The sequence below is a fragment of the Prunus avium genome, chromosome 8, assembly GCF_965620075.1.
Source record: "Prunus avium chromosome 8, drPruAviu1.hap1.1, whole genome shotgun sequence".
Lineage (NCBI taxonomy): Eukaryota > Viridiplantae > Streptophyta > Magnoliopsida > Rosales > Rosaceae > Prunus > Prunus avium.
Genome location: NC_142291.1, coordinates 7,711,505 through 7,737,487, shown reverse-complemented (window position 1 = coordinate 7,737,487; position 25,983 = coordinate 7,711,505). Strand labels below are relative to the sequence as shown.

At 38.3% G+C, this 25,983-nt stretch overlaps 3 protein-coding genes, 1 long non-coding RNA gene and 1 pseudogene across 4 annotated transcripts; 2 read left to right on the top strand and 3 right to left on the bottom strand.

The window, feature by feature from the left end:
• Positions 1-3,524: 3,524 nt before the first annotated feature.
• Positions 3,525-5,358, bottom strand: LOC110744261 (uncharacterized). Its single transcript, XM_021944228.2, has 2 exons — positions 5,355-5,358; positions 3,525-5,266 (listed from the first exon to the last, which is right to left on the bottom strand). Exons 1-2 carry the CDS (start codon positions 5,356-5,358, stop codon positions 3,744-3,746), a joined length of 1,527 nt encoding a protein of 508 aa, XP_021799920.2. The 3' UTR covers positions 3,525-3,743.
• Positions 5,359-7,315: 1,957 nt separating this feature from the next.
• On the bottom strand, positions 7,316-9,409 carry LOC110744258 (uncharacterized). Its single transcript, XM_021944225.2, has one exon. The coding sequence runs from the start codon at positions 9,298-9,300 to the stop codon at positions 7,378-7,380; it is 1,923 nt and encodes a 640-aa protein (XP_021799917.2). The 5' UTR covers positions 9,301-9,409; the 3' UTR covers positions 7,316-7,377.
• A 2,653-nt stretch (positions 9,410-12,062) lies between these two features.
• Positions 12,063-14,627, bottom strand: LOC110744260 (uncharacterized; annotated as a pseudogene).
• A 1,482-nt stretch (positions 14,628-16,109) lies between these two features.
• Positions 16,110-17,668, top strand: LOC110744255 (putative aspartyl protease At4g16563). Its single transcript, XM_021944221.2, has one exon. The coding sequence runs from the start codon at positions 16,147-16,149 to the stop codon at positions 17,530-17,532; it is 1,386 nt and encodes a 461-aa protein (XP_021799913.1). The 5' UTR covers positions 16,110-16,146; the 3' UTR covers positions 17,533-17,668.
• A 4,054-nt stretch (positions 17,669-21,722) lies between these two features.
• On the top strand, positions 21,723-23,132 carry LOC148291261 (uncharacterized). The gene is made up of 3 exons (XR_015826521.1): positions 21,723-21,792; positions 22,504-22,563; positions 22,917-23,132. It is a non-coding gene; the product is annotated as an uncharacterized LOC148291261 (long non-coding RNA).
• Positions 23,133-25,983: the final 2,851 nt, after the last annotated feature.

The following is a 25,983-nucleotide window of genomic DNA, read 5'->3' as shown; positions in this document are numbered from 1 at the left end:
TCCGATAATATACATTTATTTAAAGCAGAACCAACAATACATTTTAGATTTATCACTACTCCCATTCCGACAAAACACAATGAACACATTATCGATTTCATCCCTTTATATCAGTTCATTCCTGCAACCATACCCTATCCAAGGCGTATGTTGCAGTACAACACTCCCCAATCCAGGGCTTACACATTCATGCATGTACAGAGTGCTCACAAAGCACAATCTCATTGATCTTAACCCAAATCAAAACCACATACACATATACGTAATATGTATGCCTATAAATGAGTATATATATATATATATATATATATATATATATATATATGTGTGTGTGTGTGTGTGTGTGTGTGTGTGTGTGTGTATAACACCCACCTCTCACCATCATCATGTACTGGGGGAAAACAATCCAACAGGGGATTGTTGACTAGCTCACAATTATCCGGCCCTCAAACGTCCATGTGGCTAGGGATGAGTCGTCCAACTGAGGGACTGATACTCTAACCAGCCCGTACGGACGAAGAATCAAGACCCGTACGTCTGAAAACAGTCCTACGTGCGCAGACTACCCAATCAAGGGTCTACAGCAACATCCCGTCAAGGATGCCCCGGGTTCCGTCATATCCAGACCATATCACAATTTCCATATATCAGTATCCAAGGGGAGGTACATATGCTGATGCACATCATGTACTGGGGAAAACAATCCAACAGGGGATTGTTGACTAGCTCACAATTATCCGGCCCTCAAACGTCCATGTGGCTAGGGATGAGTTGTCCAATTGGGGGACTGATACTCTAACCAGCCCGTACGGACGAAGAATCAAGACCCGTACGTTTGAAAATAGTCCTACGCTCGTAGACTACCCAATCAAAGGTCTACAGCAACATCCCGTCAAGGATGCCCTGGGTTCCGTCATATCCATAATTTCCACATATCCATTTCCATGTATCCCAGTGTCCATATCCACTGATTCCAAGTATCATCATCCAAGGGGGAGGTACGTATGATGGTGGAGTTCGTAATCCTTATATAAATATTATAAAAATAATATTCCCTTCCTTAATTCAATTTTCCCAAGGCATCGTATTAAGAAGACATCCGAAGGGCCTGGACAAACTCTGACGAGCCTGGGCAAAATAAATCATCCGAAAGGCTTGGACAAACTCCGACGGGCCTGGGCAAAATAAATCAATCCCCGAAGGGCCTGGACAAACTCCGATTGGCCTGGGCAAAATAAATCATCCGAAAGGCTTGGACAAACTCCAACGGGCCTGGGCAAAATAAATCAATCTTCGAAGGGCCTGGACAAACTCCGACGAGCCTGGGCAAAATAAACCTCAAAATAAATCTCCGAAGGGCCTGGACAAACTCCGACGGGCCTGGGCAAAATAAATTCTCAAACATAAAATCCATAACTGGGGAGGTACCTAAGGTAGTGCTAATAACACTCAAATTTAACATTCTAAGTACCCCACACATAATCATCAAAGATAGTACTTTCTCAAATATTATATATGTGACTCAAGATACTCGAATATGTCAAACCCACATGTATCACAATTACTTTACAAAAATAAAGAATTCAACTATTAAATATAAACAGAATTTAAATAAACTATTAAATTCAAAGGCATAAGATTTCCATCACAAAACCACAAAAATAATCTCATAGACCCACATAAATCAAATGACGGTCAAGACTCGTCCAAAAGGGTCGTTCTAGTACTCCTTGAAGAGTGAAACTACCTCGGAAGACTCACGGTCAACTGGGGGTCAAACTGCCCAAACTTGGTCAACCGGGCCAGCGGGGCCCACGACCTCTGTTTTACAATCCGAAAGTTCCTATGGGTTCCACAAGATCTAGGAAATACGTCCTACAAGTTTGGTTCAGATCGGACGGTCGGATCGCTCGCGATCGCACGATCGAACGATTATCGTAAAACACAAACTTTAAGTTATTTAAATCGGAACATCCGGGGCTCCGATTCCCGATCCGCGAATTCCTACACGATCCTAGGAATACCTAGATCAACATATATTAAATTGAAAACGATCCAACGGTTCTAACATATCGAACCCGAAAATCACACAATATGTAAAATCCGTTCGGGGTTCAAACGTTATCCGAATTGGAATCCGAAAGTAACTACGCGCTCGTGAGAACCAGGAGATCATTTTAGGACACAGTGACAGGTCAACACGTGGCCCACGCGCCAAAGAAATTTCCGACGATCGGAAAAACTCTAAACCGCAGGCCAAGCTTCCTACCCTAGGTAAAACCCCTAATTTGAAACCACTTTTGTTCTTGGACATACCCCAAAAAGTGGCCGGAAGTGGCTGAAAACGGAGGTCAAAACTGGCAGATTTTTCAATCGCTTAATTAACCATCACAACGCAGAAATTGCTCAATTCCTATCCAACCATCAGCTAGAACATGAAAAATAGGTGGAAAAGCATACCTTAATCGACCGGTTTGGTGGCCGGAGGAGGGAGAAATCGCCGGCGAAAACTCTGTCAAAAACTGGGTCGAAACTGATCGGATTTTTGCATTTTCCGGCCATCTCCGGTGGTATAGGAAGAGGGAAGTGAGCTTGACGTTTTGGTACTAATATCATGCGATTTGGTGGTCGGTGGAGGTGGTGGCGAAGCAAAAACCGTTCGGATGAACAGTAACAGGGGAGGGGGGCTGTTTCTGCGCAGGGAGAGAGAGAGAGGGAGAAATGGGTTTTCTGATTTTTATTTAAAATCCCATTTTGAAATAATTACGATTATGCCCCTGAAGGTATTTTGATCGTAACTTTCTCGTTACAACTCCGATTCAAGCCCACTACGTGTCTACGGACTCATCTCGGTACGATCTACGTAAAAATACAACCCCCTGCCCCCAATTCCTTCTGAAAATAAAATGGCCAAATTACCCCTACTCCGAGGGCAAAATTGTAAATTCATTAATCTTGAAATTAATTAATTCACTATTCCTTTAATTTGGGTCGGGATGTTACACTCTCTCTTTTAGGGTTTAGGAGAAGATGATGGTAGAGATGGAGGATAGAGAAGATGGCGGTAGAGATGGAGGACAGAGAAGAAATCAATGAAGAAGAGAGATGCTGAAGGTGAGAGGGATGAGAGAGTGAATATGACTATGGGTATCGCGAGAGAGAAGAGAGGGAGTTTAATTTTTGGCCAAAAATATACAAGAGGGAGTCTGAAATATTTGTGAGGGAGCGAAAATTTTTAGCGAAAAATCACTGTAGCGGTCAATCTTGTTTTTGGTGTCGGTGCTAAATGTTCGGCTTAATTTTTATTTTTTTAAAAACCATTTTATGCATAAGTATATTTATATCATAGATGCTAAGTAATCAACAACATCGGTAGGAAAAACAAAAAATTTGTGATAATGTCTTTATATACTTTTAGTCTTATTATTTATAGAACCGATTCCTAATATACTAAAAGCATCGGTTTTTGGATTTGTCGATGCCTATATGGTGTTGTGTAAAGTAAAATTTGGCATAGTGTTTGCGTCTCATTTTATCCTTATCGTCTGGTCCGTTAAAAAAATACATATATATTTAAAATGCTAACATGACATGAATGAGATTCATTATTTTACTTAAATGTACACCACATGTGTGAAAAATAATAACAAAACATTTTCTTTTAAAAACAATATGTAAAAGAATTCACATCATCGCCTAAAGAGCAATCAATTTTTTTATTTTTTATTTTACCAATTTGTATCCTAATAGTGATATAGGAAGATGGCGATCCCTCCAACAGCAAAAACAGCTGCTGCAACTGCCCAAAGAACAATTGTCAGTGAAACTGGTTTTCCCTTCTTTTTCGATTCTGGTGACGTGCTTGGTGTCGCGGAGTTAGTCAAACCCTCATTTCCACTTGTGTTGACGAAGACCCAAGAACTAAATTTTGGAATTTCTCCAGAGAGCTGATTGTTGGAAAGTTTCAACTGTGTCAAGGCTCCCAACTGCGTCAAGGCTAGGGGTATCTCACCTGAGAATTTGTTATTTGAGAGATCCAGAATTTCTAATCCCGTGAGCATGGCAAGAGTTACGGGAATATGTCCTTCAAAGAGATTGCTGCTGAGATTCAAAGCAATCTGCAAAGTAATAGGCATGCTTGGAATGCGACCACTCAACTGATTTTCTCCAAGTTGGAGTTCCATCAGAGAAGTCATGGAGCCAATATTTTCCGGTGTCGAACCACTGAGATTGTTGCCTTGTAAATTCATGTTAATGAGATTCTTCAAGCTTGCAACCGAAGGTGGTATCGAACCATTCAGAGAATTCCAGCTGATATTTAGAGTCGACAACTTCGACATTTGAGCAATTTGAATTGGGATTTCACCAGCCAACTTGTTAAATTGAAGTTTCAAGACTTGAAGATGGCTAAGGTTACCCAACTCCACTGGCAGAGACCCAGAGAGCTGATTCTGAGCCAAATTCAACAGTGCCAAACTCTGGCAATAACCCAATTCAGGAGAAATCAATCCGGTCAATGTATTGTTTTCCAGCTCCAAGTAAGTTAAGTGTTGGAGTGTTGAAATGGCCGCAGTTGGAATTACATAATCAAGTGAATTGCTTCCTAATCTCAATTTGACCAACCTCGGAGAAAGAGCTGTAGGTATCGATCCGTTTAATCTATTGTTAGACAAATCCACAATCTGCAGATTCAATGGAGACAAAAGTTCCGATGGAATCGAGCCACTTAAGCTGTTATAGCTTAGGTCCAAATTTCTCAGATGTTTTGGAATTCCTGCAGGAATTGGACCGTTGAAATTGTTAGAATTTGCAGCAAAACGGGTGAGGCTTGTCATATTCCGAAGGCTTCGTGGGATTTCGCCAGATAAACTATTGGACGACAGAATCAAAACCTCAAGTTTGGAGAGCTCTCCAATTCTGTCAGGAACAGACCCAGAAATATTATTTACACTAAAATCAATCAGAGTCAAATTGCGGCAGCCCACAATATCAACAGGGATTATGCCATGAAACATATTCATAGTAAGCCGAAGCTCCTTCAAGACCTTGGATTTTCCAGGACGCGTAGGAACAGAACCAGTGAAATTGTTCAAGGTAAGGTTCAAGCTTCTGAGCCCAACTAACCCATCTAACTCTAAATCAATGGCCCCACCCAACCTATTATTAGACAAGTCTAAGAACTCCAACCCAGCAAAACCAACAAATACAGGCAAAGAACCCAGCAAAACAGAGTTATATAAAAACAGAGAGGGTTTAAGGAAAACAACTTACTGCTGGGGTTTATGGCCGTTTTGGGGAATGGAATTTTGTGGGAGAAAAAGAGAGGAAACTTAAAATTTGTGGGACACACAGACCCATTGGGTCCGCTCAGTTACCAGACTGCAAGAAGACTAGGGACTGAGAGCTGAGAGTAAAGAAAAGTCTGAGTAGATCGTCGTCTTCTCCATAATTTCCCCCTCAACAGGGGTGTTGACCAGCTTGTTCAAAAAACGCGTAAGTGGAAACGACCTGGTCTGCTAGTATCTGGAGGACTTGTTTAACACTTCAATATTCATATGTAGCTGACATGTACCTTATGTGCTTTTGAAATACTTACATGTCCAAACTGTATGTACTCTATACCACTTGAAAACAAAAACAATATGATATTCTTGAAACAAACTGCAGAGGATTTAAGTCAGTGTTCTTAAAATTGATAATTCTTTAACAAAGTGAGTTGTCATGTAAAAGCTCAAGTTTCTTTTAGGCTATCATTTAAAACATCTTTATTCTCACTTTATGAATTGAACCATACTAGTCCTCGTTTGAGAGGAAAACTTCATTATGCAATTTTGATCATATAGCCTTGAATATTTAAGATGTTGTATTCGAAGAAGTGCTTTGTCAATTCAACCAATACAAAATCTTTCTTTAAACATGATCACTGAAACTTTAGTTAAATCTCTAGGGAAATTTAACTTTGATGGCATGTAGGTGCTCATCTCAGATTTTATTTTCTTCAATGATGAAATTATCTTTCTTTACGATATGAAAATAAATTCTGTAACAAGTGCTCTTGCTACAACACCCACACCAAAAATTAAAAAAAAAATTAAAAAAATCTATATGTTACTTCAATCTTTAGAATCAAGCCAATTCATTTATACACCCTGTTAGACAGCTTGAATTCTCCTTATGGCATGTTTACTAATCCGGAATTGAATTATGGGGAATTGAATTGAGGATGAATTGAATTGAGGAGGAGTTGGATTGAGGAGAATTAGATTCCGGATTCCTAATGAAGTTGTTTACTAAACCATATGGATTAAGGGGAGTTAGATTCCGAATTCCTATTGAAGTTGTTTACTAAACCATAAGGAATTGGGGTATAAGTGGTACTAATTACTAAAATGTCCTCATTTTTTGGTTAAAGTAGATGGTGTATTTGGAATTTTGAAAATTGTGTGAGGATATAATGGGTAAAAAAGATGAATTCCTAATGGGTGAATTCTCCATGAATTAGAATACCACCTCCCATTCAGTAATTGAATTCCTCCAAAATCAGGAATTCAATTCCTAATTTTGTGTGGGCCCCGCTTACTTTTTCAATTCCTTATGTGAAATAAACGCAGGAATTCTCTATAGGCGGAATTCAATTCCTGATGAGAATTCCAATTCCTGATTAGTAAACATGCCATTAATTCTATTCCTTATAGTTTTTCTGTAACCAATTATTTTAGATGCACAGGTCATTTCTCATGAGCCTAGGTCTGTGTAGTTGTGCTTCCTCTGCTGGCAGCATTGGTTCTTTAGTCTTCAATGCAAGGTCCAACTCCATAATTCCAAGAACAATAAGCAAATGATCCAGTTTCCACTTCCTGTAGTTAATTCCTGTAAGTGGTTCTTATGGAGATGAGGTTCATGGAAATGGCATTCAAAACTGTCATTCACTGAATATGCAAATGTGAAAATCTTTTCCTACCCTGTTAGGCTTAATTTACCTACATTCACACAAGTAAATTAAAATTTGCAAGTTGTGTGTTGCTGCATTGATTCTTCTAGAATAAGCAACTAATTTACCTAACATTGCACAATAACATAATTACACAAGTAGTAACTAAGGTCCTTGTCACGAGCTCCTCAGCCACAGGTTTTTTGATACAGCTATGTTGATATCCATGCACCCTCCTCTTCAAGGTGTAAATTAACTTTGCCCATTGATTGATATTTTGCGTCTCATTTATCCTTATCATCAAGTCCGTTAAAAAAATTTATTTAAAACGCTGACATGACATGAATGAGATTCATTATTTTGCTTAAATGTACGCCACGTGTGTGAAAAATAATAACAGAACATTTTCTTGTAAAAAGCATAGGTAAAAGAATTCACATCATCGCCTAAAGAGCAATCAATTTCTTTTTTTTTACCAATTTGTATCCTAATAGTGATATAGCAAGGATGGTGAATCCTCCGACAGCAAAAACAGCTGCTACAACTGCAAGAAAAATTATCTCAGCACATGACATTTTCGCCTTCTCCGATTTGGGTGAAGTTCTTGGTGGTTCTGTGTGACTAGGATTGGTCAAACCCTCATTTCCACTTGTGTTGACGAAGACCCAAGAACCAAATTTTGGAATTTCTCCAGAGAGCTGATTGTTGGAAAGTATCAACTGTGTCAAGGCTCTCAACTTCCCAAAAAATGTGGGTATCTCACCTGAGAATTTGTTATTTGAGAGATCCAGAATTTCTAATCCCGTGAGCTTGGCAAGAGTTCCCGGAATATGTCCTTCAAAAAGATTGCTGCTGAGATTCAAAGCAATCTGCAAAGTAATTGGCATGCTTGGAATGTCACCACTCAACTGATTTTCTCCAAGTTGGAGTTCCATCAGAGAAGTCATAGAGCCAATATTTTCCGGTATCGAACCACTGAGATTGTTGCCTTGTAAATTCATGTTAATGAGATTCTTCAAGCTTGTAACCGAAGGTGGTATCGAACCATTCAGAGAATTCCAGCTGATATTCAGAATCGACAACTTCGACATTTGAGCAATTTGAATTGGGATTTGTCCAGTCAAAAGGTTAAGTTCAAGTTTCAAGACTTGAAGATGGCTAAGCTTACCCAACTCCATTGGCAGAGACCCAGAGAACTGATTCTGAGCCAAATTCAACAGCGCCAAACTCTGGCAATAACCCAATTCAGGAGAAATCAATCCGGTCAATGTATTGTTTTCCAGCTCCAAGTAAGTTAAGCGTTTGAGTTCTGCAATGGCCGCAGTTGGAATTACATCATCAAGTGAATTGCTTCCCAATCTCAGTCTGACCAAGCTCTGAGATAGAGCTGCCGGTATCGATCCGTTTAACCTATTATTAGACAAATCCACGGTCTGCAGATTCAATGGAGACAAAAGGTCCGATGGAATCGACCCACTTAAGGTATTATAGCTTAGGTCCAAATTTCTCAGATGTTTTGCAATCCCCGCAGGAATTGGACCGTTGAACTTGTTAGAATTTGCAGCAAAACGGGTAAGGCTTGTGATATTGGAAAGGCTTTGTGGGATTTCGCCAGATAAATTATTGGACGACAGAATCAAAACCTCCAACTTGGAGAGCTCTCCAACTCCATCAGGAACAGACCCATAAATATTATTTACACTAAAATCAATCAGAGTCAAATTGCGGTAGCCCACAATATCAACAGGGATTATGCCATGAAACTTATTCATAGAAAGCTGAAGCTCCTTCAAGACCTTGGATTTTCCAAGACGGGTAGGAACAGAGCCAGTGAAATGGTTCAAGCTAAGGTTCAAGCTTTTGAGCCCAACTAACCCATCTAACTCTAAATCAATGGCTCCACTCAAGTTATTATGAGACAAGTCTAAGAACTCCAACCCAGCAAAACCAACAAATACAGGCAAAGAACCCCCCAAATTGTTATAGCTAAAATTGAGTAGCCTTAGCCCATCAAGTTTTCCACAATCTGAGAGAAACCCAGATGGGATTTTTCTCAGATGGTTGTCTGAAACATCAAGAATCTGCAAGGACTCAATCTGGCAAACAAGGGGCAGAAAATCTGAGGAAGATAGAGAAACCCAAGATAAGGAAATTTGGATAACAGATGAATTGGAGGGGGAGTTGCACCCAACTCCTTTCCACAAACATGGGTTTGGCTCTTTGTTGATATCCCATGAAATATTAGTGACATTTAGACTCTTGGAGAGATTGATCATAGTGGTTTTTTGGTTTGAGGATAGTTCAGACAAAATCATAGGATAAAAAGAGAAAGAGAAGGAAAAGAAGAAGAAAAACAAGTACCTGGCCATTTCAGCTGTGCGTCAGACCTTGGACTAAATTTGTAAGCAATTGAAAACAGAGTTTTAGAAACACAGAGAGGGGTTAAGGAAAACAACATATTGCTGGGGTTTATGGCCGTTTTGGGGAATGGAAATTTATGGGAGAAAGAGAGAGGAAACTCAAAATTTGTGGGACCCATTGGGTCAGCACAGTTACTGGACTGTAGGAAGACGAGGACTGAGAGCTGAGGCTAAACAAAAGTCTGAGTCTTCTCCATATTTTCCCCCGCTGACCAGCTTGTTCAAAAAACGCGCAAGTGGAAGCGACTTGGAAAATTTGTAACCCAAACAGGTCTTCTTATTGCTACTTTTCTTTACAAAAACATAACTAGACATACTTGTTGTTCTATATGAACACGTTAACTAGACATACTTGTTGTATATGTTCGTCCAAAAACATATACCAAAACCATATTAATACTGTAAAATATACCAAAACCAAAAATAAAACTCAAAACTGCAATTAACCTTAGGCTATGGCTTCACTTGAATTTCTTAATTTGATGTGTGAATAAAACTTTGTGAGCATGCAAAATGGGCTGTAATTAACTTTAGGCTATAGCTCAACCTTTTGGGGAGTAAAACTTTATGATCTTACAAACTAGGGCACTGGCTCAACTTGAAAAACTTTTGGTGAATGAAACTAAATGAGCAGTGAGTGTGAAGTCCAAAAACTATACATCATTTCTCCCACTTGGGCAAAACACTCACGACTTGGTTGCTCTCGAACCGACTACACCATGCCTTATAACTTTAAAACATGTAGTTATTAATTAGTATACTTCGATATAATATCATACCACTTTTAAGATGTACTACTTTAAATAAATTCACACAATTTCTTTATTAGTTTGATTAACCTCAAATTACGTAGAGACATAAAGCTTCACATAACAGAAATTTAGAGTCTTTTTATGTCTATTTAATGGTCTAAAATGACCTACAAACTTGAGTACTTTTGAAATACTTACGTGTCCAAACTGTCTATACCACTTGAAAACTAAACCAAATAAGTCAGTGTTCTTTAAACAAAAACAATATGATATTCTTGAAACAAACTGCAGAGGATTTAAATGAATAGAGTTCTTAAAAATTGATGTTCTTTAACAAAGTGAGTTGTCCTGTAAAAGCTCAAGTTTCTTTTAGGCTATCTTTATTCCCACAACTGTATGTATGCTATATTCTCACTTTTGAGGAGAATACAACCTGTTTATAAAAACTAGATCACAAGACTAAACCACAACAGTTCTTGTCTTGTGCCATTATGAATTCAACCATACAAGTCCTCATTTGAGAGGAAAACTTCATTATGCAATTTTGATCATTTAGCCTTGATTATTTAAGATGTTGTATTTGAAGAAGTGCTTTGGCAATTCAACCAATACAAAATCTTTCTTTAAACATGATCACTGAAACTTTAGTTAAATCTGTAGGGAAATTTAACTTTGATGGCATGTAGCTGCTCATCTCAGAGTTTATTTTCTTCTTTCTTTACGATATGAAAATAAATTCTGTAACAAGTGCCCTTGCTACAACACCCAAACAAAAAACAAACAAAAAAAGTTACATGTTACTTCAATCTTTAGAATCAAGCCAATTCAATTATACACCCTGTTAGACAGCTTTAATTCTCCCTAATTCTGTTCCTTACAGTTTTTCTGAAATCAATTATTTTAGAAGATGTACAGGTCATTTCTCATGAGCCTAGGTCTCTGTAGTTGTGCTTCCTCTGCTGGCAGTATTGGTTCTTTAGTCTTCAATGCAAGGTCCAACTCCATAATTCCAAGAACAATAAGCAAATCCAGTTTCCACTTCCTGTTGTTAATTCCTGTAAGTGGTTCTTATGGAGCCGAGGTTCATGGAAATGGCATTCAAAACTGTCATTCACTGAATATGCAAATGTGAAAATCTTTATCCCCAAATCTGTATCATATTCTCATCTTTAGACAGAGTATACGATGTTTTCTTTATTATAACACCATTCTATGAACACGATCACCATAGCTATCTTTTCTGTACTAAAAAATCAGATTAGTGACAGATATAGCATATAGAAGAACTGAATCGAAAATTATTCTGTATTAAGGATTCAAGGGATTGTGAGGTAGCTCTGATACCAAATGTAAGACTGAAAAATAAATTTGCAGGAAGCCGCGTGTCAACGCATATCCCCTCGGCCCGGAACTCCAGAGTGTGAGATTTGCGCGGTAGACAGTAATATTTTATGGTTTGTATCTATGGGCTTGCTTTATTTGTTGGTGTTGGGTAGCATTTGAATTGAGTTTTTTTTCTCATTTTGTAATGTTTCCCATTATTAATGAATAGAGTTTCCTTGACCAAAAAAAAAAAAAAAGTCTAATAGTGTATGTAAGTTAACCCTAACTTTTTGTAAGTTGTTTGGGCACATTGATGTGAAAAGGCACTCAATTAACTTTTCCTACCTTGTTAGGCTTAATTTACCTACATTCACACAAGTAAATTAAAATTTGCAAGTTGTGTGTTGCTGCATTGATTGTTCTAGAATAAGCAACTAATTCACCTGACATTGCACAATAACATAATTACACAAGTAGTGAACTAAGGTGCAATGTCAGGTGAATTAACTTTGCCCATTGACTGATATTTTGCATCTCATTTTATCCTTATCGTCAAATCTATTAAAACAAAATATATATTTAAAACACTGACATGACATGAATAAGATTCATTATTTTACTTAAATGTACGCCACACGTGTGAAAAATCATAACAATACATTTTCTTTTAAAAAGCATAGGTAAAAGAATTCACATCATCGCCTAAAGAGCAACCAATTTTTTATTTTTATTTTTTTTTACCAATTTGTATCCTAATAGTGATATAGGAAGATGGCGATCCCTCCAACAGCAAAAACAGCTGCTGCAACTACCCAAAGAACAATTGTCAGTGAAACTGGTTTTCCCTTCTTTTTCGATTCTGGTGACGTGCTTGGTGTCGTAGAGTTAGTCAAACCCTCATTTCCACTTGTGTTGACGAAGACCCAAGAACTAAATTTTGGAATTGCTCCAGAGAGCTGATTGTTGGAAAGTATCAACTACGTCAAGGCTCCCAACTGCCCCAAAAAGGTGGGTATCTCACCTGAGAATTTGTTATTTGAGAGATCTAGAATTTCTAATCCCGTGAGCTTGGCAAGAGTTACCGGAATATGTCCATCAAAAAGATTGCTGCTGAGATTCAAAGCAATCTGCAAAGTAGTAGGCATGCTTGGAATGTCACCACTCAAGTGATTTTCTCCAAGGTGGAGTTCCATCAGAGAAGTCATGGAGCCAATATTTTCCGGTATCGAACCACTGAGATTGTTGCCTTGTAAATTCATGTTAATGATGTTGACACCGTAACTGACCAAGCAACAAGAAGCAAAGCAAAGCAAGAGGAGTCCCACATCGGAAAACTTCAAGAAGTGGAGACTCCCCTTCACCTATAAAAGGAGACTTCTCTCCTCTTAGAAGGGGGATGAAAAACTGAGCTGGGGGCTCCCTCTTCAGGACTCTCCTGTTAGTCCAGCCTTCGGGTCCTGGGTCTCCAGACCCGGGGACTTGACCACTGGGCTCCAGACTCCTAGCTTTGTACTTTAGGCCCTAGGCCTTCTTCCATTTATCTTTGGGTCTAACCCCCTTGTACAAATGTAAACAATATCATAATGAGAACATCTTCTCTGTGGACGTAGCCCATTCATTAAGGGTGAACCACATATATCTTGTCTTTTGTATATTTATAAATTGGCCAAAGCCCTCACATACCTGCTGAAGGTCCAAGCCTTCACCCATCATCCATCACACCTCATCACTAAGTTGGACTCAATAATGGCCCAACCATTTTGAGCATCAACAAATGAGATTCTCCAAGCTTGCAACCGAAGGTGGTATCGAACCATTCAGAGAATTCCAGCTGATATTCAGAATCGACAAATTCGACATTTGAGCAATTTGAATTGGGATTTGTCCAGTCAAAAGGTTAAGTTCAAGTTTCAAGACTTGAAGATTGCTAAGGTTACCCAACTCCATTGGCAGAGACCCAGAGAGCTGATTCTGAGCCAAATTCAACAGCATCAAATTCTGGCAATAACCCAATTCAGGAGAAATCAATCCGGTCAATGTATTGTTTTCCAGATCCAAGTAAGTTAAGTTTTGGAGTGTTGCAATGGCCGCAGTTGGAATTACACCATCAAGTGAATTGCTTCCCAATCTCAGTCTGACCAAGCTCTGAGATAGAGCTGCAGGTATCGATCCGTTTAACCTATTATTAGACAAATCCAGAGTCTGCAGATTCAATGGAGACAAAAGGTCCGATGGCATCGACCCACTTAAGGTATTATAGCTTAGGTCCAAATTTCTCAGATGTTTTGTAATCCCCGCAGGAATTGGACCGTTGAATTTGTTAGAATTTGCAGCAAAACGGGTAAGGCTTGTGATATTGGAAAGGCTTTGTGGGATTTCGCCAGATAAATTATTGGACGACAGAATCAAAACCTCCAACTTGGAGAGCTCTCCAATTTCATCAGGAACAGACCCATAAATATTATTTACACTAAAATCAATCAGAGTCAAATTGCGGTAGCCCACAATATCAACAGGGATTATGCCATGAAACTTATTCATAGAAAGCTGAAGCTCCTTCAAGACCTTGGATTTTCCAAGACGGGTAGGAACAGAGCCAGTGAAATGGTTCAAGCTAAGGTTCAAGCTTTTGAGCCCAACTAACCCATCTAACTCTAAATCAATGGCTCCACTCAAGTTATTATGAGACAAGTCTAAGAACTCCAACCCAGCAAAACCAACAAATACAGGCAAAGAACCCCCCAAATTGTTATAGCTAAAATTGAGTAGCTTTAGCCCATCAATTTTTCCACAATCTGAGAGAAAACCAGATGAGATTTTGCTCAGACGGTTGCCTGAAACATCGAGAATCTGCAAGGACTCAATCTGGCAAACAAGGGGCAGAAAATCTGAGGAAGATAGAGAAACCCAAGATAAGGAAATTTGGATAACAGATGAATTGGAGGGGGAGTTGCACCCAACTCCTTTCCACAAACATGGGTTTGGCTCTTTGTTGATATCCCATGAAATATTAGTGACATTTAGACTCTTGGAGAGATTGATCATAGTGGTTTTTTGGTTTGAGGATAGTTCAGACAAAATCATAGGATAAAAAGAGAAAGAGAAGGAAAAGAAGAAGAACAACAAGTACCTGGCCATTTCAGCTGTGCGTCAGACCTTGGACTAAATTTGTAAGCAATTGAAAACAGAGTTTTAGAAACACAGAGAGGGTTTAAGGAAAACAACATGTTGCTGGGGTTTATGGCCGTTTTGGGGAATGGAAATTTATGGGAGAAAGAGAGAGGAAACTCAAAATTTGCGGGACCCATTGGGTCAGCACAGTTACTGGACTGTAGGAAGAGTTCAAAAAACGCGCAAGTGGAAACGACTAGGAAAATTTGTAACCCAAACAGGTCTTCTTATTGCTACTTTTCTTTACAAAAACATAACTAGATATACTTGTTGTTCTATACGAACACGTTAACTAGACATACTTGTTGTTCTATATGAACACGTTAACTAGACATACTTGTTGTATATGTTCATCCAAAAACATAATCTTAACCATATTAATACTGTAAAATATACCAAAACCAAAAATAAAACTCAAAACTGCAATTAACCTTAGGCTATGGCTTCACTTGAATTTCTTAATTTGATGTGTGAATAAAACTTTGTGAGCATGCAAAATGGGCTGTAATTTGATGAGGAAAATGTTATTATGCAATTTTGATCATTTAGCCTTGAATATTTAAGATGTTGTATTCGAAGAAGTGCTTTGGCAATTCAACCAATACAAAATCTTTCTTTAAACATGATCACGGAAACTTTAGTTAAATCTCTCTGGGAAATTTAACTTTGATGGCATGTAGGTGCTCATCTCAGATTTTATTTTCTTCAATGATGAAATTATCTTTCTTTACGATATGAAAATAAATTCTGTAACAAGTGCTCTTGCTACAACACCCAAAAAAAAAAAAAAAAAAAGCAAAGCTATATGTTACTTCAATCTTTAGAATCAAGCCAATTCATTTATACACCCTGTTAGACAGCTTTAATTCTCCCTAATTCTGTTCCTTATAGTTTTTCTGAAATCAATTATTTTAGAAGATGTACAGGTCATTTCTCATGAGCCTAGGTCTCTGTAGTTGTGCTTCCTCTGCTGGCAGTATTGGTTCTTTAGTCTTCAATGCAAGGTCCAACTCCATAATTCCAAGAACAATAAGCAAATCCAGTTTCCACTTCCTGTTGTTAATTCCTGTAAGTGGTTCTTATGGAGCCGACGTTCATGGAAATGGCATTCAAAACTGTTAGAATGACAAGATCTTCTGCAACTCTCGATCACCTTAGGCAGTACAATCAATGGACTAGGCGTGTGAATTCTGCAGTGCAGGGACCTTCCATTTATACTGAATGGTGTATGGCTTTACAAGCATTTCTCTTTGTAAGTAAGCACGGATGGAATTGGAATTTGAACACCTCAACCCAAAAGAGGATTTACAAGCTGCCAAACAAAATTGTTGTTTTGCAGAGGTCAAGTAGAAACCAAAACTCGTCTATCCTTTTGGTTTGGACATGTAAGCCTTTCTTTTCTGTGCTTAAACACATGCACAGAGACACCTGTTTGGTATCAAAGATTGAACCTAGCAAAATTCATCATCCAACCTAGCTGGCACTGACATTTTCTATCTTTAAGAACCAATATAAAAATTAAGCTTCCTCTATCCAATCTATCAAAACCATGGCTTCTTCTTCATCATCTTCTTCATCTTCTTTGCTGCTCTTTCTCTCTCTACTACTTCTCCTTCTACCTTATATTACTTCTTCCAATATTATCACCATACCAATCTCACATTTACCCAAAAACCCACATCCAGATCCTTACCAGCACCTCAGCTACTTAGCAAATTCCTCTTTAAAAAGAGCCCGCCACCTCAAAAACCCCCAAACTACCCCTCCCCATATCAACACCAAAACCCCACTCTTCTCCAACAGCTATGGAGGCTACTCCATACCCCTGAGCTTTGGCACCCCTCCCCAAACCCTCCCCTTCACCATGGACACTGGCAGTGATTTAATTTGGTTCCCTTGCAGCAAAAACTACCAGTGCATCAATTGCTCCACTTACCCCAACACCGCCAAAATCAAATCTTTTATTCCCAACTTGTCCTCATCTTCCAAACTCCTCGCCTGCTTGAACCCCAAATGCGCTCTGCTTCACCAAAAATTTCAATGCCCAGATTGCAAACTTGGTTCGAAAAACTGTACCCGGGGCTGCCCTTTGTACAAAATCGTCTACGGCTCTGGCACAACAAGTGGAATTCCACTCTCTGAAACGCTGCACCTCCCGACCCGACGCGTACCCGATTTCCTTGTGGGCTGCTCCGTTCGCTCTACCCACCAACCCGCCGTTGGCATTGCCGGGTTGGGCCGCGGCCCAGCTTCTCTCCCCGCCCAATTGGCTGTCAAAAAATTCTCCTACTGCCTTCTCTCTCGCCTCTTCGACGACACTAACAAAAGCAGCTCACTAGTCCTCGTCGGCAGCAAAGACTCCGTCAAGAAAACTAAAGGCGTCAGCTACACGCCGTTTGTGAAAAACCCAGAAGTCCCCAACAAGCCTTTCTCCACCTATTACTACGTCGGCCTCCGCCGCATCAATGTGGGAGGGCGGCGCGTGAATATTCCGTACAGGTATCTGAGGCCTGACAAGAACGGCTCCGGCGGGACCATTGTCGATTCCGGGACCACCTTCACGCTGATGGCAGCTGAGGTGTTCGAGCGCGTGGCGGGAGAGTTGGAGAAGCAAATGAAGGGCTACAAGAGGGCGGAGGAAGCGGAGACTTTGACTACTTTGAGGCCGTGCTATGATTTTTCCGGGATCGAAAAGCTGGAGTTTCCAAGCGTGACGTTTCACTTCAAGGGAGGGGCTGAGATGGCGCTGCCGTTGGAGAATTACGTGGTCCGGGCCGGTGGGAAGGTGCTGTGCTTCACGATTCTGAGTGATAATGGGCCTATAATCTCGTCTGGGCCTTCTATAATTCTGGGGAGTTCCCAAATGCAGAATTATCATGTGGAGTATGATTTGCAGAATGAGAGGTTTGGCTTCAAGCAACAGGAATGCAACTGATGTCTGTTCTTCTTTCTTTTCTTTTTTTTTTCTTTTTTTTTCTATTGAAGAATAAATCTGTGCAAAATGAGAGAATCAAACCCACCTAGTTCATAAGTACATGAAAATAAAAATAAAAATCATTTGCACTGCACAATCATTCTCCACTATTATATTTTATTATTTCAAGAGAGCTGTTAATCGGTTCCCAGTTTTTGAGACAAGGAAAAAACAAAAAATCTCACAATACCAAACCGAAAAGAAAACCCATGGCATCGAATCCAAACTGAAACTTATATCATGATCTAACCATTACCCAATCTCATCTCAAGATAATAATAAATATCAATTTTTATATAAAAAGCAAAAAATTCGATGCAAAAATCACAACAGTACAGACGATGTGAGGAGAGGAGAGAAGAGAGAGAGAGGATAGAAGAGAAAAGAAGGCAAACCACTAGATAACAGAGTACAGACGATGGGTAGATCATGCTCCCTATCCACTTCCTAAAATGGGTAGATCTTTAGTAAGAGTTTCTAAATTTGAGGAGAGATAAAGGACTCCTACCGGCTTCTTATAATTTAATGTTGCTTTATTTAATGGGGCATTTTTGCTCACCACTTCAATTTAAGGTGTACTCTAACCACCCTTTTCAATATTTGACACGTGTCTATTGACATAACCATGGTTCCAAGATAACAGAGTACAGACGATGGGTAGATCATGCTCCCTATCCACTTCCTAAAATGGGTAGATCTTTAGTAAGAGTTTCTAAATTTGAGGAGAGATAAAGGACTCCTACCGGCTTCTTATAATTTAATGTTGCTTTATTTAATGGGGCATTTTTGCTCACCACTTCAATTTAAGGTGTACTCTAACCACCCTTTTCAATATTTGACACGTGTCTATTGACATAACCATGGTTCCAAAATTACAAAGTAAAGAGTTAACTATGGTTATGGCAATAGACACATATTCAATTAAACTGGGAATTGTTATTACTCAGAGGCTACAATCGGCAACAATGGCAGCTCTTGTTATTGGGTGGTTCCATGTTTCTTGTAAAAAGTTGGGCCTCTTTCTTCAATCTCGGTCAAAAAGTTAAAAAATTTCATTTGGTTCCAGTTTGAAAATGAAAAAACTTTACATGCATCAGAGATCCCTCTCGCATTCAATGTCTGATCCAGTCCATTGTTTGGTGCAAAAGTGAATTGCACTAGACTTAAAATCCCAACCAATCCAATCCAGTACTTACAAGTCAATTCTAACCAGTCCAGGCCAGCCTACCAAACGAGGCCTAAGAGTACACCTTTAGTTAAAATAGTGAGCAAAAATATTTCCTTTATTTAATGAGTATTTCAAACCTTTAACTAATACTAACTATTTTTTATATTATTTTTTAATAGAAATTGATCCATTAAAAAAGAGTTATAATATTTATCACTTCTTAAACGAGCATGCTTGGAGTTTAAATTTTATAGAGAGCTCCTAAAATAACTTTTTTTTTTAATTTATTTATGTTTTTAGCTAAATTTTAACTAAAAAATAGAGATCATGATTGTGGATGCTCTAAGTACTTATTTATCATGTAGCATTCCACTAATGACTCCTTATTCAACCAATGACATTTTATTGTGTCAATAGTAATTCTTTTTTATTTATTTTTATTTATTTTAAAATTCTTAGAGATTGTCCTTTGTGATATTTTAGAGTTAGAAGTATATGGTTGTGGCAGCTGAACATGCAGAGAGTAAAACTAAAACATGACAAATAAGAAGAAAGATGGTATGCATGTATCAAGAGTAAAACTAATTCACCATTATCAATCTTTCAGTCCAGCGCACCACCGCCCTGGACCTTTATCAAGAGGACTCCAAAATTTTATGCATATGCATATATTTTTTTCGACATCTGAAACTATATAATTTCTGCAACAATAAAGCGTATTATGATAATAAAAAATTGTGTCAAAACTTGGCCAAAAAAAATGTTTACTACATCATCATTTATTCACCAATCTAAAACTATAGAATTATAAAACAGAAAAATCGTACTTGTGTCTTCATGTATGAACTCCTGAAGAGTTTACTGCATCACCATTTATTCACCAACCTAAAACCATAAAAACCTTAAAAATGGTACCTATGTCTTGAGGTATAACCTCTTGAAGAGTTGTCTCATGAGCTGGATGAGTAGGGGCTGGATGAGTAGGTATTCGATGAGAAGGTGCTAGATGAACTGAACCATATCAATAGGGTGCCAAAATGAATTATGGCAATGCCTATACATGGACATAATAAATCACCACTGGCATTCACATGGTGTCTTGCAACATCAATGAAGGATTCAATCCCTTTCTTATAATTTGGATCGTTTCCTCGATCATGACATTTGGCAATCCACTGCCTATCCATCTAAAACTTGTATTTATAACCACTATATAGAAGAAAATATAGACATAAACTTAAATAACAAAAGTTAATGACTATGAGAAATGGCAGGGGAATTCACCTCTCTGCAAATTATTTCTAATAAACTTGCTCCAAGCAAAAAAGCAACAGAGAGAACAAAAACAACCTGCCAAAAGAAAAAGCAAGCACTAGTAATTAGATAATAAACATGTTCCAAATTTATTATGTAGAAACAAATCTTTCAAACTACTAGCATGATGAGTTGTCATTTTTTTTTATGATATCCAAAAACGCTTGGCTCATAATTGATCTTTTAGGTAGCCAACGATAGAAAGCATATTGATTACATGTCTTATATTCTTCTATAATTGTCTCAGCAAGCACACAAAAAGTAGTAAAGTTAATAAAAATAAATAAAAGGAAAAGTAACAATACAACTTCCTATTACATCCCAATCTCCTCCTAAAGCACAACTCCAATTAGAACTCTAAGAATGAGATTTTTGAAAAGTAAACACCAATTCATATTCCTATTTTTGAAAAGCAAAGATAATAACGCAAATTAACAACAGTGCATAAAAACCCAATAAATCAAATTATGCCTGAAGAGATTTCTTTAACATGAAATTTCACAAATAAACCAATCGGCAATCACAGGATGATTCTATGAATCCTAAATCTTAAACATACAGAAATTCACCAAAACACTCAACTTACCCAAACTGAAGCAAAGAGATAAAAAAAATTACAAGTTAAAATTACAAATATGATACCTGTATTAGGATTAAGAAGACAGAGATATTGTCGTGCCTTGAGGAATTAGGAATGAAAGCGATTTCGTAGAAGTGGTAGTTGTCGCTGGAGCAATAATGGTCGTCGGAGAAGTAGCCGACGACGAAACGGTATCGATCGGGCAGTCGCTGATTTGAGAAACGCAGATGGCTATGAGTTTTGGTAGCAGAGCGAGTAAAGAGCGAATAAAAAGAGGGAGATGAATGAATAGTTGTAATTTTGATTAATATTTTATGTGACTAAGTGAGGCCAGGTAGGGGTGGGCATAAAAACTGATAAACCGATCAAACCGACCGAACCAACCCAAATCGAACCGAAAAAGAGTGTTTTTTGACCAAATCAAAAAAGTCAAACCTGGACCTGAACCGAACCGAAGGTCAACGGTTCGGCTCTCGGTTCTAATTTTTTCAGAACCGATGGACCTGAACCGAACCGGTTAAAATTTAAATATATATATATTTTACATGTGGCCTCATGTGATTGGCCAAAAAAAGAGGAAGTGTGAGAGTGCTTGCACCAGATCCCTTACGCAATTTTTTTTTTTTTGCTGTAACCCTCACACACACGCTACTCTCTCAGTCTCTCTCTCTCTCTCTCTCACGAATCTCACTCAGTCTTCTCTTCGTTCTAATTTTTCTTTTCGTTTTGACCTAACACTAAGCGGCGCCTCACCTCTCTCTGTCTCGACCCACCTCCTCCCTTAGATCTTCAATCCTCGCATAGCACCAGCACCACTACTCTCTCAATCTCTCTCTCTCTCACGATCCTCTCACTCTCAGACTCTCAGTCGATCAGCCACCGCGCCTCTCTCAGTCTCAGACTCTCTCACGATCCTCTCTCTCTCACGATCCTCTCACTCTCAGACTCTCGGACTCTCAGACTCTCAGTCGATCAGCCCTGCACGCAGCGACAGGTCAACTTCTCTTTCTCTTATATGTTAAATTTTTTCCCAGTTTTTTGTTTTGCTCCGCTAACTCTCTCTTCTTATCTCGATTTTTCTATGTTTTTCAATTTGTGATCACCATCTATTCCTCTCCTCCGATTTTTTCTGTGGGTTTCTCTCTCAAATCAGTCAAAGGTGAGAGCATCATCTTCCTTTGAATTTAGGGTTTATTCTAAATTAAATTTATGGTTTATTTTCTTTTAAATTAGGCTTGTCGATTTGGTGGTTGAGGTTGATGTGATGATATATTTTTTCTGTTAAGGTTTTAGGGTTGTCAAATTAGGGCTGCCATCAATTAGTTTATGCTATGTTGTGATGATTATTTGAAAATTGAAATTGACAAAGAAATTATGATTTGTTAGTTTCATTATATAAATTAGGGCTGCTAGCATTTAGGTTCTTCTGTTAAATTATTCTAATTAGGGCTGCTACCAATTAGGTTATTCTGTTAAATTATACTGTTGTGATTATTTGGTTCTGTCCTTGGTGGTTCTGTTTTGCTAAATTAATTTTTGTTTTATGAAATTAGGTTCTGTCAAAGTACTAGGTTTTGTTTCTGCTGCTGCCATTCTGTTGTTATGCTACTGTATTAATTATGTTTATGTTTCTTTTTGTTAAATAGGTTATGCTACATACATGCTAGGTCTGTTTTGATTGGTTAGTAACGTTAGTTTCTGTTCAAAGATGATCTTTGCTAATTGGAGTCTGTTCTGAAATTTTGGGGTTCAGTTCAAATTTTGGTTTTAATTTTAGGATTTTTAGGGTATTTGGTTTGCATTTGGTTTGAATTTATGAAAGGAATGAAGCTTGTTTAGAACCTAACCCTATTTTTGTTTTCATTCACAGTTGTTTAGCATCTCTGCTGCTGAGCTTTGAAAGTTTCGAAAAGCTTTTGCTTAAATGGAGGTAAATAAGTTTTTTGGATCTGTTTTGAATATGTTTTGTATCTGTTTTTTGGATCTGTTTTGAATCTGTTTTGTATCTGTTTTGAATCTGTTTTTTTGGATCTATTTTGAATCTTTTTTGTATCTGTTTTCATTGACAGTGTGTGATTTAAATCTGTTTTGTATCTATTTAAATTAGTTTTTTGGATAATATATATGTTGTAGTCTGTTGATGGATAGGAAACTCTATTTAAATCTGGTTTTTGGATAATATATATGTTGTAGTCTGTTGATGGATAGGAAACTCTGTTTAAATCTGGTTTTTGGATAATATATATGTTTTAGTTTGTGTTAATTCTTGTAAGTGTTGTGTAGGTTGTTTTGTTAAGGCTTTTGGAAGAATGGATGCAGCAGATTTTTTGCAAGGATATTATCTTCATGTGTATTTTTGTGATGAGTTGTAATCTTTAATTTCATAAGTTTAATTTGGTTTGTGTATTATTTTTTGTAATGGTTTGTAAGAGATTATATTTCCTTTTCTTGGTTGGTTGGTTAAATGGGTGAATGTGAGATTCATTTAGTTTAGAAATTTAGATTGGAATGATGGATTTTTATAGGTTGAATTTACATTATTTCAGGTTTTGAAAGATAAGTAAAAAGTGTTTTGGGCTTGTTCATAAGAATTTAATAGGTTTGGGCAATTTGACGACAAAAAATGTGTTTTGGCTGAATGAAAGTAAATCTGATTTGGGCTTTGTTTTGCTAAAAAAAAATGATTTGGGCTTTTTTTTTGGCGAATTAAATAAAATTTGGGCTTTCGAAAATGTTAAAATTGGGCTCAAGCCCAAACCGATCAGAACTCAGAACCGACCCGAGAGCCGAGGCCCATTTCTAGTTCGGCCCAATTTCGGCTTTCACCCTAGACCCGACCCGACCCGAGAATCGAGCTCTCCATCGGTTTGGTTCGCGGGTCGGCCAAATTTTGACCCGACCCGAACCGTGCCCAGGCCTAAGGCCAGGTCCTCACATATGCGAATATGTGATGACAACTAAACCCTAAAATATAATTTTTATTTTGGAGCGGGAAACTTTTCCGCTCATTCCTTTTTATTTTTCATTTTTTTGGATAGATATTCCCGCACTAAAAATTTGTGACGCCTTAAAATATTATATGTGACCCCACAAGCCTCACAAATAATTGTTGGTCTCTCCCGCCCAAAACCGCCAGACTACTTGTGAGGGATTTGGCCTTCCTCCAAAATTGCAGATGTCTTCGTTGTTTTATGAGTGACGACTTGATAAATTCGTCACAAATACCCATTATATGTGACGAATTTACTAGCCTCACTTTTTATTTGGTCACATTAGCCTTTTTTTTTTCTTGTAGTGAAAGTTTAAGAGAATCCTATATAATCTCTTATTTCATTTCTACTATATAAGTAATTTTTGCATCCATTCCTTCTCTATATCATCATTATTTGGTAAAACTTTTCTCCATTGCTGTTAACTACAAATTAGTTTTTAATTTGTGATGAAAATTTTAATAGTTGAACTCATAAACTCATAAATATTCAATGAATTGACTAAGGGTTAATTTTGGTTTATTACTCTGTATTTGTGACCTTAAGGCACGTCAGTTCATGTGCTTTTAATTTTAACAATGAGGTACCCCAACTGTGAAAATTTGTTGCAATGTGGTTCCGCCATTAAGTTGACCGTTTTTTTTTTGTTGTTGGTCAGAGTGGACTTTCATTCATAAGAAAGGGTTACAAATAAAGCCCAACATAGCAAAGATCCAAAAAGCCCAAAACAAACTAAACCCTAGCAACTAAAACAAAACAAGAAAATGCAGCCGTCATGACCATCTCTGCAACAGGAGAAGCAACAAGTAGACAACTACAAACCAAGTCCAAAACAAAACAACAAACTTGTGATATCCCGTTCCTAAATTAATATTTAATTCTTAAATTATTCAAGCAAAAGAAAATTTTACCCCGAGAGTATTTTAATGGGTTTAAAATTGACTTTTTGTTCGGGAAGGATTTTGGGGAATTGAGTGGCACCATTGTGTAGAGCTCGACGATACGAGTTCGTAAACATGCGGCATGCCCAATTCCAAGTTGTAACGAAGGAGGAAAGGTCTAGAAACGAAAAGTACGTAATGAAAATTTTCAAATTTGTTACTGTAGCAAACAACACCACTACAATACTGGTTGCTACAGTAATCGGGCCTCCAATTTATCTTCTTTCTCGCAACACACTCACACTCTCTCTCTTCGTCGCACATAAGAAAGGCTAAAACTTTGGCCGGTGAAGTCCGGTGACCGTTTCTGGCGAAATTGGTCCCAAAAGTTTCGTATCGACGTCCCCTACCTAACCCAGCCCTTTTTGCAACTCGAAAACCCAAGGATTTTGGACTGGAATGACTGGAAGTGTCGGTGGTTTTCGAAGTTTCCGGTGCCGTTTCTGGCGACTCCGGCCACGAAATCCAACGAGTGAGGTATGAAAATTCATCCTCTCATCGTGCTCTACCTGTTTATGTAGTTAGTTTGGGTTAATTTTGGAGTTTTGAAGATTGATTTAAATACCCATATTGGGCCTACGGTTCTGGCCGTTTTTCACCCATTTCCGGCCACTTTTTGGCCGGGTTCAAGACCAAAAGTTGCTTCCTTTTTAGTATGAACGCATTGGTATAGGTATTAGCCGGTGGTTTGGAGATTTTCCGTCGTCGAAAAATCTCTCAAGAGACACCCACCTCTGCCAGTGGCAGGTGGCAGCGCATGGGCCACTTGGTAGCAGTTCATAGAGTTCCAAAATACTCCTCATGTTGTCCCAAGCACGACGGTATGCTTGGATTAGCAATTGGATACCGTTTGACTATCGAACGAATATTACGCCTATTCGGTATATCTGGGTTAAGTAAACCGATTACCATCCGATCATGCGATTGAGAGCGACCCGACCGATCAATCGAGACCAAACTCTCGGAACTTGTTAAGTAGACCTTGTTGGACTTATAGGAATGTTCGGATCGGAAATCGGAGGTTGTGGGCCCTGCGGGCCCAATTGGTCAAATTCTGTGATCGGGGTCAAATCGACCGTTGGATCGCGACAAGACTTCTAGAATGGGCTGAACTTTTGGTTATGGACAAATAGGAATCGTCATGTAACAATTGAGGTCGTGGGCCCTACGAGCCCAGTCGACTTAGATAGTGGGCTTTGTCGGCTCAGTTGAGGCCATTTAGTAGTTGTAATTGTAATTGGATGTTTGTTTTAAATTGTACTATACTATGAGAGTTTTAGTAAATGTTTATGAATTATTATGCTAGTGCTTTTACTTTCCAAGCATGTTATATTATGTTTAATTGTGTGGAATTGGGAATGACTTGGTTAAAGTTAAGTATGTACCAGAAGATATTGACGAAGTCAGGCTGGAATGGGC